A 17887-nucleotide genomic window follows, 5' to 3' on the forward strand; every position below is an offset into this window, starting at 1 on the left:
CATTAAGCAAACCCAAACACTGACATGGCCATGTTGAGGCCACCACCTGCCCCTGTTCAGAGAAGAGAGCCAGCCCCCTGTCCTCTCCCTGCCACACCTGGCGATTCCTGGCTCGTCTTTTCCCTGCTCTTCCATCTAGTGAGTGCCATTCCCTCGGCAGTTCCCAGGGATGCTCTGACATCCAGGGATTCACCTGCCTGATGTAAGCCTGTCTCACTTGGAATGATTCTAGAGCACACACCAGGACTGAAAAGCTGGTTTCCATGGTACCCAGTCGTTTCTCTGAAGCCTGGAGGAAATGAGTGCTTTTTTCAAATTCATTCCTGTTTGTTCACATTTAGCTCAGCTGCAGAACACATGGAAACCTTAGAGTGAAGCCAAGGACAGCTTTGGATGAACCACATGTGGGTCAGTGGACAGGCCCCCCACCAGTCTGTGTTCAACAAATCCGGGGCCCAGGAACCAGTTACCTCCCCCACTTGTGGTCTCTGGCCTGTCGCAGTGCCTGGCCCCAAACACATCCAGAAGAGTGCAAGGAGAGGAGCTGCTCACCAAGGCTTGCTTCCAGGCATCTGGCTGGGAAAAGGCTGGGCCAGTTCTGAAGGCCACAACAGGAGGTCACTCACTCACAACTCATCATGAGGATTGTGTGTTGACATTCAAGATGACCTGCCCCCAAGAAAGAGCATTAGACAGTAACTGCCCCTGGAACTCTGCTTTACCCCATGACAGCAACAGGCTGGCTGAAGGCTCCTTCAGTAAGCTGTCTTGAGGTGCTTCCCTCTTTCCAGGAGATTTAATGGAGCTGCAAAGATGGACCTGGACTGACATCATTTCAACTTCATACCTTGGCAGAGTAGACCCGGACATAGGGCTGGGACGTGACCACCACCTAGTGGTGACAGAATGCAACCGAGCCTGCTGTTTCTTGTTTTGGACCAGGAGTATAAATGAGATTTCTTCTGCACCAGTGATTCTCACAGCTAGAGCATAAAAATACAGAGGGATGTGCAACGCTTGTCTTAAGAGAATTAAACAAAATGAACCCTGTCTGGAATAACAAATCCATTCCCCCAACCTTCATCAACCTCAAGGGAAAGTGACTACTTTCCTTTCATTTTAAGAGTTTTCTAACAGGGTGACCCCAGTGCTCCATCAGGATGGCCCAGCAATGTGCTCTCCTGAAGGACTGTTCTGGACCAGTACCAGTGTCCTCATTTTCAGCCTTCTGCACATAGACACCACCCGATGCACAGAGGCAGTTCACAACGCACCTCTGCTCACAAGAAACGAGCCTATTTCCATTTAGATCTTCCTAGAGGCCTAGTTTCTAGACCCTTTCATCCATTGTATTGTTCTTTCCCGAGTCCTCTTAACAGCTGAGCCATGTGTGCCCATCCGCTTCAGGACAGCTGTGGCCCCTGGCCCTGTGGAGCCGCCTTCTCATCCTCCCCAGCAGCGGTCATGCACTCTGAGTGATAGGCATCTTTGTGCCAGGCAGAGAGATCAACAGGAAAAGTAGATCCATTATTTGGATGTTTCCAGATCTTGCCCACTTATCAGCACTTGTGGCGAGATCACCTGCATGTCTCTTTCTCTGTCTGCCTCTTGGCTACAGGCTCCTGATGCCCTGTCCCTAACCACGAATTTCATCCAGTCACGTCCAATCTCATTTGTCCACTATTTCTCTGATTTATTGTGATCCCTATAAATTCTGTTCTCAGTTTTGGATCCTTTGTACAAATAAGCCCACTCTCATTTTTTTTTTCTTTGGTGTGATCATTGAAGTAATCCGTAGCTGAGATTGAATTGGCCCCAGGGCGGGTTCCTAGAGAGCACACAGTGAGTACTTTCTCCCAGGGTGAGTGAACTTTCAGGGTCTCCTTTGCAGGTCCTGTGCCCCCACCTATTAGAAAGATCACACAGAATAATGACTTTCTAAAAGCTGCTTTCATATTCAACAGCGTTGCCTGTGTTCCCTGACAGAAGAAAATTAAATTGGCCTGGGCTAATAAACTCTTTCCCAGTATCTTATTTCTCTTAAGTGGCTACAAATTGATTATCCCACCCCACTAATATTGAATTAAATACAATTAATAGAAAATGTTTTCCATCTCAAATCATGATTTCTTGACAATTTTTTTTTTTAAGCTAGTGATTGTTCATAGCAGCTGTGAATGCTTTGCAGGGAATGGATTCCATACCGTCCAACCTGAATTATGGAATGGTTTCCTTTACTTCTTTAATTCTCTTTCCATTCTAGTTTGACATTTTCATCCAAATGTCAGCTTGTTGAATCCGATAACAAAGACAAGAGTACTAAAAATTATGAAGCCAAAATCTTTCTTCAATGGCTCGTTAGGAAGAAGGGGTTACAAATAAGTGTGGCTCCCTCCTTGTCGCCCTTCTCTTTGGGCTGTCACAGTAATTGGAGGGAGTTCCTCTCATGTGCCTGGTGAGCTGCGGCCCTGCTGGTTCCCTGCATCTCTGCACAAATGGAGGTTGTTATCATCGCTGGGGACTGAAGTGGTGTCCACATGGTTAGCGAAGCTTACCATCTCCACTGTGCCAAAATGACACTTTACACTCTGGATGTCCTGCAAGTATCTGCCTTAGAGTCTCCAGAGGGCCACTGCCTCTGAAGGAAAAGCCACTCGGAGCTGGTCACTCTCCAAGCATATTTTGTGAGTGTGGAAAGAAAGAGCTCCAGGCTGTGTCCTCGGCTTCCTGCTCGAGCGAAACACAGGCGCATGGTTTCAGCATGTCATCTGGGCACCTCAGTGTGCATGAAAAGGACACCAAGTTAAGAGCTGGGTCTGAGTTCAGGACCAATTCTGTGGCAAGTGAGCAGCCCCAGGAAAATTACCCATGTTCTCTATGACTCAGTTTCCCTGTATAAATCAAAGAATTACATAACTTTTTTTTCCCAAAGTGAGAAATGATTTTAGATGGTGTATGGACTAGGGCTTAAATAAAGTAAATCCTGTTGTGTTTTCTCTCTATATTCTCTTCCAGCCCTAGCTGATCTTTCAGTGCTTCTGACCCTAGTTAATCTCCTTCCTTAACAAAAGGGCAGGCCTGTGTCCCAGGGCTTGGGCAGCTAACAGTGTTCAGCCAGTATCTGTAAACACTATTGTTGTCATTGCATTTATTTTCAGGGTTACCTTCTATATATGATGGCAAGCAGTGCTGATTCCCCACTTCTGGTTGTAATGTAAAGTTTCCTTTGAGAATAAGCTATTTTAAGGAAACAAACAAATAAAATAAGTCTATTGAAAGTATTGAGTACACAGAAGTAAGTGCTTGCATAAAAATTGTGAAGGTGCTAGACATTGCACAGAGATGTGCAGAAATCGTACAGGTGGCACATAAAGGACCGATACTTGGTATTTACCTGCCAACCTCTTACATCCCCTTCCAGACTTCAATTCTACGATGTGTCTTGCTTTACAAAGCAGGTTATTTGCACTTCCCTGTCCTTGCACTGTTGGCCAGAAATTGCAGGAAAAAAATGGGATTACCTGATGCTTTGCCACTCCACACATGCCCACCCCAGTCTGCTCATAGTACCTCCTCCCACTAACACTGGCCAAAGACTGAACCAGCACAGAGGGAAGTTTACCCACAGGTGTTTCATGTGCTGGGCAATCCCGCCCTTCTTATCTCCTTACTAGCAACAAGGGTGGACAATGTGCCATCTTAAAGCACAGGACAAGTATGCATGTGTGTGTCTGTCTAATCTGTCCTTTTTATTTTTTTGCAGTTCATTTATGATGAAAAAGTTTCCTGGTAAGTATCTCTTTTTCCCTTCTGATTTCCCCTTGTTATGTTTCAGAGCCAAATATATTAAGGACCAGAGTTAAGATTTAGGAAGGAAAGGGAAATGTCATGACAGCTTCTAACAACTGGAATTTCTTGGGAACCCTCTTTGTACCTCAACAAAGAAATTAAACAAGCTTTCAAAGAACACAGAGCTTTTGTTTTGGGTTGGGGTGGTGGAGTTCCATTTGAGATCCCAATATCTAGATGTCTTTATCATCCAGATTAGACATTGTGACTTAGCTGTGCCTTTCTACAGTCAGCCATTTGCTGGACCATGGTTAAGATTTGACTAATCTTCAAATTGTGTTCAAACCAAGCTCCATATTCCAAATCCCATGCATATTTTAAGAATCAGTATCTAGGCACTTCAGTGACCATTAATCCATTGAAATTCTTCCTGGCATTCAAAAAGATCTTAGAGCTCTGGAAATCAGTGATTTTATTTTTTTGATAGACAAATTTTTTCCCAGATTAAATATATGGGAAGACATCTGCATTTGGGCCAACTGTCCAAAACACCATTTTTGAGACGGGTTCTGAGCAAGTCAAATATGTTTGAAATGGAAATAGAAATTGAGTGTGTTGTGCATTCTTATTAGACTTTTTCAAATATTTGTTCTGTAGAAGTAAAGTAGTATGAAATAACATTTTGGGAATAGGTGTGACTCTGTAGGTACAAAACTTTCATGGCATTACTTAAAGGTAGGAATGAGCTAACAAAAAAGTAGAGAGTCTACCAGGCTTGACTTTCAGGCAAGTGAGCACTCACCCTTTGTTGGAGTGGTCTTCTGTTGTCTGAGGACATCTCTGTGATTTTCAGAGTTTGGGGTGGCGGGGAACCCTATCACACTGATGACAAATGCTGTGCTCTATGCCATCGTGTTGAAATACTTTTGCTAACTCTCTCCTCTATCCAAGAGGGGAGAGGAGACGATAGCTAAGAATTTCCTTTAAGATGCACTAGACCCCCTCATGATATCATCCTGGATGTGGTTGCCAAATCGACTGGTGGAATTTTCCTCCCATGTTTTTGGGGATGAAGTGCAGCCCAAGAAAACTTCTAGAAGCATTCTTGAGCAAACCAATGGCGTGATTAGCACAACCACTGCTCTGCCCTAGCAAATAGTAGGTACTTCAGTGTTGCCCAATGTTACTGGTCTTTCCTAATTGACACTCCCACAAGGACAAACAAGTTAGGATCACAGTTAATCTCAGAAATGTCTCTGCTGCTGCTGTGCAGAAACCCATTATGAAAGGCTATCCAGGGGTGGTTTACTGTTAGTCTTGGAGGGAGCTCTCTTTTCTACCATCTCCATGGCAATGCTGCATGAAAACTGTGGCAGGAGGAGATGAGAGCAGGCTTCAGTTACCCTCAGAACATTCTGTAGGATATTTTGGATGGGGTGGAGCAAGAGAAGGAAAGTCTATTTCCTCTTCATTCCAAAGGCTTTTCCTGAGATGTTACGTGATCTCATTCTAAGGTAGAGCTCCAAACCTGCAGCTGAAAGGTCTAGATTCTGTAAGGTAACAGGTCATCAGAGCCCTTGGCCTGAGCACCAAGACTCCCGTTTGTCCAGTTATGAGGAAGGGGCCAGGAGGGCCATGGATAAATGAGCTGCAAATCCCTGATGTGTGTTGTTCTAGCCTGGGGGCTGTTAGAATCATAAATCGTGCACGGCTGTCACTTCCAGGGAAGAACTGGGCCAGGGGGGCTTTTGTGGCAGCAGAACAACCTCACTCCCAGAGTGCAGTCATGCTGCACAATTAGTGTTATTATATGCATGGGCTGATGGGAAGCGTTTTCACATGAGTGAGGCTGAGAAATTAAAGTCTGTGCCACTGGCCCTTAACTGCTTTGCAACTTGCAGGGATTTCAACTTCAAAATATATTGAACTTTAGGATATTTTTCACTGTTCACTTCTCCTACCTTCTTACCCAGCCAGTCATGAGCATTTATTTTGCTCAAAGGGTCTGTCTAGGAGCTGATTTCTTTATTTAAAATCAGATTCTTCAATCTGTGCAATTAAAGCTCAGCAACATTACAAGAATACTTTAAACAGTGAGTTCAATTTGTTGTTGTAGAACATGTCAGCATGTCCTAGCAATTTCAAGGCAGGAAACCAATTCACCCCAAATCCTTGAAAGGTAACTAATTTCAATTGTGTTTATTTTGAAGCTAGAGTACTCTTTAGAGGGAAATGAGCTTTGTCAAATACAAATACACAAAGACAAGGCATCCCTGTCATACATAATTTTTTCCTTCACCGTTTCTGAAGCAGCGTTCTACAGGAAGTCACATTCAGCCAAGAAGTGGCTGTCGGCAGTCAATCAGGAATGCTTTTAGTGGCAGGTAATACAAAAACAGCTACCGTGAATTAAAGAAATAGCTTATTTTTCTCACCTAACAAGTAGCCCAAATGCACGTGGCATGAGGGTGCTGCATTTCTCTTGGCCTTTCCCTAAGTGTCCCAAGGTAGCTGCCGCAGTTCTAGCCATGGAGTTTGTATTAAAGGAACCCAGGGAGAAGAAGGGGCCCTGCTGTTTTCTTTAGCCCCTTCCACCTCACATCTCTTTGGTCACAGCCAGGTCTACCTTCACCACTAAATGTCCAGGGGAATTCGAATTACAAGTTTAGACCAATCGCCATCCATCCTCTGGGCCTGGGGGTGGGATTTATCCTCCTTGAGATCAGGGGGCCCCACTTGCTGATTCAACATAGTGGAGTTCTATTAGCAGGCAAGAGGCAGGGGAATATTTGTTGGGTGCTTTTTAGTTGGATACCTACCCCCAAAAGACACTCAAAATTGAATGCATCACAGACCCACCCACTAGGATGTATGCCCAGCCTCAGGAGCAAGGCCCATGAACCCATGAGGACAGCCAGCTCACAGTGTTGTCAGGCGTGTGGAATGTGTACTGAAGGCTCAACAAGAAAACTAAAGGATCCGGGATGATGTTTTCATATCTCCTTTTGAGTCTCAGGTTGTGACTTTGGGAGAAAAAAGGAGACCCTGGAAACTATCTACGTGGGTGGGTTTAGAGAATGGTATTTGCTGTTCTGGGCCATGGCTAGAAAACCAGAGCTGTGCACTCCAGGTTAGAACAGGGAGTAGCCCTCCAATCTGGGAAAGAACAATCTTTGGCAGGAGAACCAGGAACCAGTTGAAAATGGTTCAAAATGGAAATTTAGGGAAGGGAAGAAACAAACCTAGATCAATCCTGTAGAATCAGATCCTCGGAGGGCCGTGGGTGGGGTGCGGCCAGGAGAGGAAGGTGGGGAAGATGGCCAGCATCCTAGGGGAATGGAGCAGGAAGAGGGGGGGACAGCCATGTGACCTGAGGTCTGGATATGGATTCAGTCCAATCCTGAGGTGTTTCCTGAACACGTCCTAGGTGCCAGACTCTGTTCCAGAGCAAGACGCATAACACAAAACCAAACAGGGCCCTCACCCAGAAGCTGTCTCAGGCTAGAGGGGAGGCAAGATGATGGATGTGTAATTACAGGTCATTTGGAGATGCTCACAGCTCTGGAGCTGGGGAACACAGGGAAGGACCCTGGAAAGCATTAAGCCACAGTTGATGTCACACACTCATCCAGGCCAAAAAAGCAGAGAGGGCAGCAGGAGGGATGGCACAGAGGCCTCAGAGAGCCCCATATGCTCAAAATGGAGCAGACATTGGGTCAACCCCAAGTCTGGGTACTAACCCAAAAAACTTGCCATGTCAACATGGGCATCCCTGGAAAAGACTATGGAGAACTTGGTTCAAATATTTCAATGGAAGGGTTTTACTTTGAGTAAAAAATGAAAAAGATCTAAAAGAATTAGAATATATATACAGCAGTTTAGAAAATGCTGGATTTAATTCAACCTGACTATAATATTTCATTAAAGTTGGTTCCTTTTCTGTTGACTTCTCACTGAGTCTATTAAAATGCACCTAAGCAACAAAGAAATATCCCTTCAGATCCTGGGAGTCTCTTCCTTCAAAATGAATGCCTTGAATAAAACCTCGCTTCTCCCATGAAGTTTATGCTATAATGTTTGGTTTCCATGAAAAGTGACATTTGGAGGAATTGTCACCTTACACAGATGAGCTGCTTTGTGTAGGGAGAGGAGGACAGTGGGCATGGACTGGGGGTCCTGTGGTTGGGGTGGGGTGGCGGTGGAGAATCAGCCATCAGTGTTTTAAGTCTCAAAAAAATGAGAAAGCAGCTAGCTGGGGTGGGGGCAGGTGTGAAGAGTGTTGTCATAACTAAATAAACAAGGTCACCACAGACTGCACCGAGGCTTAAAGAACATTAACACAGTCATGTGATAGACAGGGGAGGAGGAGTAGGCGGGGAAGGCTTCTTGAGGGAGGTGACATTTAAGCTGCTCTCTGCGAGATAAAAAGAGGCCAGCCAAGGAGTGAAGGGGACACATTTCTAGCAGAGAGAACAGTCAGGGCGAAGGCTCTGGGGAGAGGGAAAGGTTGCTGCGTGCGCGTGAGAGGAGGCCCTTGCGGGGGAGCAGAGACAGGCACGAGACGATGTGGAGGAGGAAAAAAGGACCGGATTTTACAGGGAAAGGGGCACCTTTTATTTTTTTCTCAAGCATGTCGGGAAGCAGTTAAAGAGTATGAAACGATTGACGTGATCAAACAGTATCAAGGAAACCAGTTCAGAGGCTGAAGCACAGGTGGACTAGGAAGGGAGCAACAGAGGGGAGAAACTGATTCAAAAATATTGGGGACGCAGGGTCCTGGTGGGTGTGGGAGTGTGGGAAAAGGGTGCACCATACTGATTTCTAGATCTGGGGCTCGACAAGGCAGGGCTGGTGCTGTTTACTAAGAAGGCAAATCCAGGGATATAAAGGGAAACTAGGAAATAGGAATTAAGAATTCTGTTCTGACATGCATTAGACTTCCAGGTGGAGAGTCCAACTTGACAGTTGGACGTGTGAATCTAGAGCTGGAGAGAGGCGTGGAGTGGATGTGTGAATTGGGGTCATGACCGTGTATTTGGTATTTACAGCAGTAGCACAGGATGAGATCACCTGAGGAAAGTACAGGTAAAAAGGGAAGAGAGTGCAGTAAGTAGAGGTTAAACTGAGGAAGTGGAGGAGGCAGAGGGGCTGGAGAAGGAGGAGCCAGGGGACAGGAGGGAACCAGGGGACAGGAGGAAGCCAGGGGACAGGAGGGAGCCAGGGGACAGGAGGAAGCCAGGGCACAGCCTCTCAGAAGGCAGGAGAAGAGGGTGATGTATGAAGGAGAGCTAGTGACCAATTTTTGATGCTGCAGAGAAGTCGAACAGCATGACAGAAAACCGTCCCTGGATTTGTGTCGATGGATGTCACCACTGCCCTTGACAAGTGACTCAGGGGACTGATGGGTGTGGGAGTTGCACTAGAGATATTTGCCAAGTGAGTGGAGGCACCAAACGAGAGTGTACCCCAGGCTTTGGGAAGTTTTGCAGTGAGAGAAGCCAAGAGATGTGGCAGAACTTGGAGGGGTTTGGACACCTGATTTCTTCTCTCAGTAGTGCTTCCTGAGCACCCTCTGTAACAGATTCTTACATATTTGCATAATCATTCTTTTTTTTTTTTTTAATTTTATTTTGTCGATATACATTGTAGCTGATTAATGCTCCCCATCACCAAAACCTCCCTCCCTCCTCCCTCCCCCCCTCCCCCCAACAATGTCCTTTCTGTTTGCTTGTTGTATCAACTTCAAATAATTGTGGTTGTTATATCTTCTTCCCCCCCCCCCCCGGTTTGTGTGTGTGTGTGTGTATGTGTGTGTGTGAATTTATATATTAATTTTTAGCTCCCTCCAATAAGTGAGAACATGTGGTATTTCTCTTTCTGTGCCTGACTTGTTTCACTTAATATAATTCTCTCAAGGTCCATCCATGTTGTTGCAAATGGCAGTATTTCATTCGTTTTTATAGCTGAGTAGTATTCCATTGTGTAGATGTACCACATTTTCCGTATCCACTCATCTGATGATGGGCATTTGGGCTGGTTCCAACTCATGGCTATTGTAAAGAGTGCTGCGATGAACATTGGGGAACAGGTATACCTTCGACTTGATGATTTCCATTCCTCTGGGTATATTCCCAGCAGTGGGATAGCTGGGTCATATGGCAGGTCTATCTGCAATTGTTTGAGGAACCTCCATACCATTTTCCATAGAGGCTGCACCATTTTGCAGTCCCACCAACAATGTATGAGAGTTCCTTTTTCTCCGCAACCTCGCCAGCATTTATCATTCAGAGTCTTTTGGATTTTAGCCATCCTAACTGGGGTTAGGTGGTATCTCAGTGTGGTTTTGATTTGCATTTCCCAGATGCTGAGTGATGTTGAGCATTTTTTCATATGTCTGTTGGCCATTTGGATATCTTCCTTAGAGAAATGCCTACTTAGCTCTTTTGCCCATTTTTTAATTGGGGCACAGACTTCATGAATACGACCCCAAAAGCACGGGCAACCAAAGGAAAAATAAACAAATGGGATTATATCAAACTAAAAAGCTTCTGCACAGCAAAAGAAACAATTAAAAGAGTTAAAAGACAACCAACAGAGTGGGAGAAAATATTTGCAAAATATACATCTGACAAAGGATTAATATCCAGAATATATAAGGAACTCAAACAACTTTACAAGAAGAAAAAAAATTGCATAATCATTCTTAATGAGGCATCGTAGCCCATCGTCTGGATGTACTTGTGATGCGCCCAGTGATACCCAGTGCCCATTTTATAATCATCTAGCGTCCTTCCAACTCTTCACTTTTATCAGCACCCCTACAACAAAACCCTTGTACGTGTGTCCGTCCTTTCCCCTTTGACCAAATACTTCTCTAGCATCAAGTTCTAGACATGGAATGTGAAAAAAGAAAAGGAAGGAGGGGCGTGGCCTGGAATTTCCTCATTCCATCGTATTCCAGTAACCTTCTCTTAAAGCCAGAATTACTCCCTCAATTGGGTAATTTCCTTCTGTAGCTACAAGGGGGCCTAGAAAACAAGTCCCCTGTTTTTTAAGTGGAAGTTGCTAAAATAAAGAAAATAGAACAAGTATTTGAATGATTAGAAGCTCAAGGTACCTTCCAGTGGGTTTCTCTGTTTTTTCTTCCTTTCTCTTGACCATTTTTTCACTCACATGTCATTCTTACCCTTCCTGCCAGCACCTTCGTAGCCCCGGGTGTGTGTGTGTGTGCATGTGTGTGTGTGTGTGTGTGTGCGTGTGCGTGTGTGTGTGCGTGTGTGTGTGTGTGTGTGTGTGTGTGTGGTCCTCTCCCTCCCCTTAAGCCTCGCTCGTGTGTGTCCAACAGTCCCTCAGTCACCCCGTCAGTTCCTCTAGTTTTAGTTTGCCTTGCGTAAATATATCTGAATAAGTTCAGGGAATGGTTAAGCTGCATATGGATTTACACATATAGCTGTATATTCAGCAATATGCAGCATGGAGAATGTCTGCAGACCAGGGCATGTGGGCAGCGGCCTGCCTATCTGACCTCTCCTTGCCACCCTAGCCACTCCCATCAAATGTGTTTTTAAAGGGTAGGCTGGTGTGTTTCAGAGCAGCCTGTGAGGGCTTTCTTTAACTGTTCTTGGTTTGCATGCAGGTGGGAGTCTTTAGTCCTTGTGCTGATGTATCTTATCTACATTGTCATCATGAAGTAAGTAAAACACCTTAATTTCTTTTCCAAAACCATTTCCTACCTTCAACATTATGTGATGATGTGCAGAGAGGAACGGGGGTGGGGCAGGTATCTGACAGTTTTTCAACACCGACCGTCACAGACTCATTTGGCTCCTCAGCAGCCTGTTGTGAATTGCTGTGATTTTGATCAGTAGAAATAGCAATGGCCCTTCCAACCCATATGTGAAGATAGAATCAAAACTTAAATGTTGAGAACTCTTGGAACTCTTACTCCGTCTTCGGGATCTGGCCACCTGGCTTTTGGCTGTTTCTTCAGTCTCTTTCCTAACTGGCTAAGTTATACATCTATATAGGGTGAGGGAAGATGGGACCAGAGCTAGTTAAGGGATGATTAAAACCATGGATCAAATATCTGCAGACTTCCACTATGTATATGGTATTAGTCCTCTACTGCTGCAAAACAAATCACCCCCAAACTTAGTGGTTTAAAACCACAAGCTGCATTACCTCCCACCATTTCAGAGAGTTAAGAATCCAGGGGCAGTTTAACTGGAGGGTTCTAGCTCAGGGTCTCCCATGAGGTTGCAGGTAAGATATTGGCCAGGGCTGCCTGCCTGGTGCTGGCCGATCCACCCTCAAGATACCCACCCACACCACCATTGAGTTGACGCTGGCTCTTGGCCACAGGGCTTGGTTCCTCACCATGTGGGCTTCTCCTTGGGGCTGCCTGAGTGGCTTCCTCCAGAACGAGTGACTAAAGAGAGAGAGCAGGAAGGACCCTCAATGCTTTTCATAACCTTGTCTCGGAAGTCACACACCATCACTTCTGCCAAAATGGGTCACTAAATCCAGTCCACGCTCAAGGGCTCCACTTCTCCTATTGAGGGGACGAGTGCCACAGGATTTGTGGACACATTTGAAATAGGTTCTTTTCCACGTCGTGTGTTCTTTTCCCTGCGGGAGTTGGGGCAGCTCACTATGTATACTAAGAATGATGTTGCTGATTGCTGATGTCTCCCATCCTCTAAGTTAAATGTAAGCACCATGGCTGTGAACCTGCAGGTTCAACTTTTTGCCAAATATCACTGAGATGAGGTGGTTATAAATAACGTGGAGATACCCTGTGCTGTAGCTGCCTGCCCCCATGGGAGCTGTTTCCTTTACTCTAAACCAGCCCATGCTTTCCCCAGCTATGTAGCCTCAGGAGTGACCACCTTCTCTAGGGACAAGAAAGCAGAGAGCTGCCAGAAACTTCCAGTTTGGATGTATCAGGGAGCAGTCTAGAACTGACACATTAAGTTTTCTTGCTGTGGGGGCCTGCCAAAAGTTGATTCTGGCCACCAGTGACCGAGAGACATGCTGGGGGAAATCAGTGCGGACACTGGCAAACATCACCAGAACAGTGAAGGTAGGCGCTGGCTTTGCTCGTGTCCAGGGTGGGCTGCAAGCTATTTGCTGCCAGTCTTCTCAATATGGCATCCAAACTTTTGCCACAGGAGCTGTCCGGTGGTCAGCGTAGACCCAGTACCTGGGTCTTACTGGAGAAGGGATTTCTAGAGAGGACCTTACTCAAACATATCCTGCTGTGACGCTACCATGAGGTAGCAGATGAAGAAACCAGAAGTCACACGCCATAGAACTTATCACCTTCCATTTAAAAGTACCAATAGATGAGCTCCCATGAAAAACAGAGTTGGCCCAAAGGCTTTCCAAAGTTTCTAGCCTCCAAAGGAAAAGTTTTTAAAGATGAGAGGAACCACCCTGCTCCTCTTTGCCTCAATTAGCAAGACTATGCCACAGTGAGAATGCTCCAGACAATATGCATATCTTCTTTTGTCTTTCCTATTTATTTCACCTTTTTATTTTTACTTTTTGAACCTCTAAGTTTGAGATCCCAAAGAGTCAAGAGTTCTCCTCTTGCCTTTTGAGAAGGTGACTCAGTCCATTATTTGGGAAGAATTGTCATACAGTGGCTGCTATATGCCCAAGATTTTGATCTTGGGTCTCAAATCTGAATTTTGGTGAAAGTATGCTCCCTAATGAATGTTCTAGAGGCTTCACAGAAAGAGGTGGGCTTCAAAAACAGATATGGTCTAAAGGGAATGGGGCTGAGGAATTTTGCTAGCGTGCCTTCTATGCACCTCTTCACAGAGCCACTGTACAGCTCAGGAGTTGCTGGTGGGCAGGTAGATGTTAAGAGAACACAGTGAGTACATCCTCTCTTCTACCCCAAACCATACCAAGGGTGGAGACTAATAAAGTATGTTTCTGCTGATTCTTCGGCTTTTCCAGTGTTCCAGCTGTTCCAACCAGCAGGATACAAATAAAATGAGGTGCTCACAGAATTTTCTGCATAAATTCTTGTCCTAAGTTCTAAATTGAAATCTCTGCTCTTTAGCCCCTGTGCAATCAGAGGCTTTAATCACTGGGTTTTATAAAATCTGATTTATGAAATTGCATGCTTCAGAATAAAAGAGCTTCAGGGCACAACCACAAGACTTAAAACATTCAGTTAAAAATATAAAACAGAGCACCAGCAGTTAAAACACAGCATATATTAGAATCAGCAGCTGCCTTCTGGGTAGACCACTTTAAAATGACTTTAAACCTTCTGTCTGAAGGTCAAAAAGCAATTTCAGATAACTGGCCAGATAGGTAGAAACCATAAGGGAGCAGAGGCATACCTGAGCTTGGCAAGGATTGGTCTCTGTACATCCTGGGTCACTTTTCTGGGATTTGTTCCCCAGGTGAGACAATATGTTGGGAGGTTAAGAACAAGCACTTCATGTTCAGCTCTGGCAGCTGGTCCCCCCTGCCAGTTACCAGCCATGGAGCCTTGACCAAGCTATTCAGCCATTTTGAACCTCAGTTTCCTCTTCTGCAAAATAGGATTTGTAATAGGTCCTACCTCAAAAGGTTTTTAATGAGGACAGAATGTAACAGCTTAGTTATTAACCCAATATCTGGTTTGAAGAAAACCCTCACTGCATGGTATTATTTTTCTGTTATACAAACCCCAAATAAATGGATACACAGTTGTATTTTAAAAGCAAACCTTAATACAAGTCAGTATTTCTATGGGGAAAATGGATTCTAGGTCAAGATGGCAGAAACATCAGTAGAGCAAAGCATTCTTGTTGAATCTAGAAAGTGGGAGAACCTTTTCATTAAGGGGAATGTGGAATACACGTGAAAATCAACAGAAAAACAGGATGAGCCCCATGTGTTTGTCACAAGCCCTCACAACCACCAACCCATGGCTGCTCAAGCCACACCCTATCCACCCACGCACCTTAAAATTTTGAAGCCTCAGATATCATACTAATTCACCCATAAAAATTCCAGTATATGTTTTTAAAAGCAGTCATTTTTAACATAACCACAATATTATCATTTTCCTGAAATTAATGCTAATTCCTTAATTTCATAAAATATCCCATCAATGTTCAAATTTTCAATGGTCTCCTAAATGTCCTTTTTCACAGTTTTTTTTCAGCCCCATAAATGTCATAAATATTTTTAAAATCAGAATCCAAATAAATTTCACTCATTACAATTGGTTGCTCCATCTTTTGGATCTCTTTTAATCTATGAATTCCCCCTCTGTTTTGTGTGTGGGGTATGGAGGTGGGGGGTGCGTATTTTCTTGAAATTTATTCTTTGACAAAGTTTGGTTGCTTGCTGTGCAGAGTTTCCTGCATTTGGGGATTGTGGACCACCTCCTGTAGTGTAGCACAGCCTGTTCCTTTGGCCTCTGTGTTTCCCATATGTCAGTAATTGATCTGATTCAAGCTAGACTGTGTCCCAAGTGGCGGTGTGTTCTTCCATCACAAGGCACATTGATGTCTGCCTTCTCCCTGTCTTGATGTTGGCAGCCACTGATGCTAAATATCTGGATCCATTATTTCATTAGGGTTGCAAATTAGTGATATTCTAATTCTATGTCCTGCCTCTATGAGCCCCGAGAGTCCAGGACAGCCTGCCCACTTCCCTTTCCACAGCCAGTGCCCACTACTAGCTTGTCTGACTAGCTTTCTGCTCTCCCTGATGTGATGTAGGAAGAACTGTAGGCCCCCAGGGAGTCCAGGAAGGGGCTCATGGAACAGAAGGCCCAGCCACAGAGAGTCTCTGCATCCCCTCCACAATGGCTACCATGTCCCCCTCGGCCAGCCCAGCCCAGAGCTGCACTGATCGAAGAATCAGACATAAAGACACAGCTGGAAGGACTCCAGGGAGCCTTGTGTCTGTAGCAGCAGACAGGAGGAGGAGGGGGACACAGGCTGAGTGGCCTTCTGGCTGGCAATCTAGAGTTGCTATAGCTGGGAGACTGGAGGTCAAAGTGGGGGACACCTCACTGGGGTGTCCCATGGCCAGGAAGCCAGGGAGCCTTTCGGTGAGGGGAAAAACCATAGTGGCGTACAGTGCCCTGGCAACTCTGCCCAGCTGTCTTTACCCATGAGTTTTCTAGAATTATGCTTTGGGAATCTTCTAATAGTAAAGACAAAGGAACCAGAACATTTACCCATAACAAACATAATAGGAACTCACATAAATGTCTTCCCTTCAACACAAGTCTGCTAAGGCATGTAAGAGGCATGGGTAATGTTTTCACTTGAACATTCTGGAGAACCACAGCCCACAACCTTTTCATAAAGTCAAGAGCCCATTGGGCCTGGAATTACAGCACAACAATAATGCTGATTCACAGGATCCTAACCTGTGACCTCTGAAAACCAAAGACAGACGGAGACCTAGACTGCCAACCAGCCTGCAGCATGGAGACCATGAAGCATAGCCACTGGCTGGCAGCATGAATGGGACACTTTCTCCTTCTCCCACTGGGGTGGTCCCTGGCAGCAGAGGCCCTGGAAACATGGCCCAGAGGAGGTTGATCTTGATCATCCCACTGAGTCACAGTCCTTCCATGTGCAGACTCTGAGTAAGGGAGCTAAATGCCAGAGGTGCCTCCATTGACTTCAGAGAGGTTGCAAGGAAAGCGTGTGCCATGATTATGTATCTAATGATGCTTTTACTTTCACTTATCATATATCTTTAACCTGGGAAATGGGGAGGGTTGTATATGCTAAGGGGAAATGGGATGAGAAAATAAGACCGGTAACCTGAGGCATGGGTCCCACACAATACATCCAGACTGGGAGGGCTCCAGGGAGCACTGGGTGGGGGGTTGGGAGACGGAGGAACTGTGATGCTGATGGCCTTTTTCCTTTCTTGCTTTGCTCAGATATAATGCTTGCATACATCAGTGCTTTGAAAGGAGGACAAAAGGTGCTGGGAATATGGTCAATGGATTGGCCAACAATGCTGAAATTGACGACAGCAGCAACTGCGACGCAACCGTGGTGCTACTTAAGAAAGGTAACCAAGGAGAGGCCTGCGTCCAAGAGGGAGGGGCTGGAATATGAGCCCATCTACCCACTCTCATGTCACACACAGGGTGTCCCAGCTGGTCTTGAGAGGACACTGCGTGCCCAAGAGAGAAGAGACCAGGGCACAGAAATGTCCAGTCCTCCCGCCCTCCCTTTGGCTACATCATGGAGCAGTCTCCTGCCCAGAAATGAGCCAACTCAGAAAGCCCCACGGAAGTTCTTAGTCTACACATTTACGGGGACATTAGGGCAGGATGGTAAACGAGAGAAGACCATGGGTTTTGAGGTACTGGTCCTGTCACATTTTGGCTGTGTGACTATGAAGCGAGTCACTAAACCTGTCCGAGCCTCAGTTTTCTCTTCTGAAAAAAAAGTGGGAATCATTTTTATAATGAATAAAGCACATAAAGTATGTAAAAGAGTTTAGCACAAGTGTCGTTAGTGCGTTACTACATCCAAATTCACTTTCAGGTGACATTAACACCATTTCCAAGCTGCAAAAGGAAATAGAAAATAACTTTTCAAAGTCATTCTTATATCCAGTAGATTCTTACAAAGAAGTTGATATGCTAAGGAAAATAATACAGTGCTCTCTGATAAATAATATTCTTTCTTAGAGGAACAGAGAAAATTATTGTTTAATTTTTCCTGGAATGTGTTTCACTTTTAATATTTTTTAACTTTCCTCTTGAAATGTGCAAGTTTGTTTCTTCTTGGTTCCATATGGTTGCTTCACAGAAAAAAAAAAAAAAAAAAGAAATTAGAAAATATATAGGTTATTATTGAATATATCTCTGACTTTGGAATCTCTAGGTAATTATTAGAGTTTGAAAATCAAATATTTAATATATTTTCCTCAATGATTATAAGCATGTATTTTAAATTTTATTCCTAATTTTTTTATTTTTTATTATTATTGGCATATTCATTATTACAAATCATGATTTTTCTTTATACCCTTTACCTAACCCCTTCCCCAAATCCCCTCCCATGCTCCCTCCCATCTCTAGTAACCTTAGGTTTGTTCTCTCCTTCTG

At 44.8% G+C, this 17887-nt stretch overlaps 1 protein-coding gene across 2 annotated transcripts in view; it reads left to right on the forward strand.

Annotated features, from left to right (window-relative positions):
* Positions 1-17887, forward strand: part of SLC24A3 (solute carrier family 24 member 3) — a 515190-nt gene that overhangs the window by 464496 nt on the left and 32807 nt on the right. For both annotated transcript variants that reach the window (XM_063088283.1, XM_063088282.1), the window contains 3 exons: positions 3764-3789; positions 11426-11479; positions 16706-16839. In XM_063088283.1, the coding sequence (XP_062944353.1) occupies positions 3764-3789; positions 11426-11479; positions 16706-16839 (214 nt within the window). The remainder of the gene's footprint in view (positions 1-3763; positions 3790-11425; positions 11480-16705; positions 16840-17887) is intronic.

Source organism: Cynocephalus volans, chromosome 1 (genome assembly GCF_027409185.1).
Source record: "Cynocephalus volans isolate mCynVol1 chromosome 1, mCynVol1.pri, whole genome shotgun sequence".
In the NCBI taxonomy this organism is placed as follows: Eukaryota; Metazoa; Chordata; class Mammalia; order Dermoptera; family Cynocephalidae; genus Cynocephalus; species Cynocephalus volans.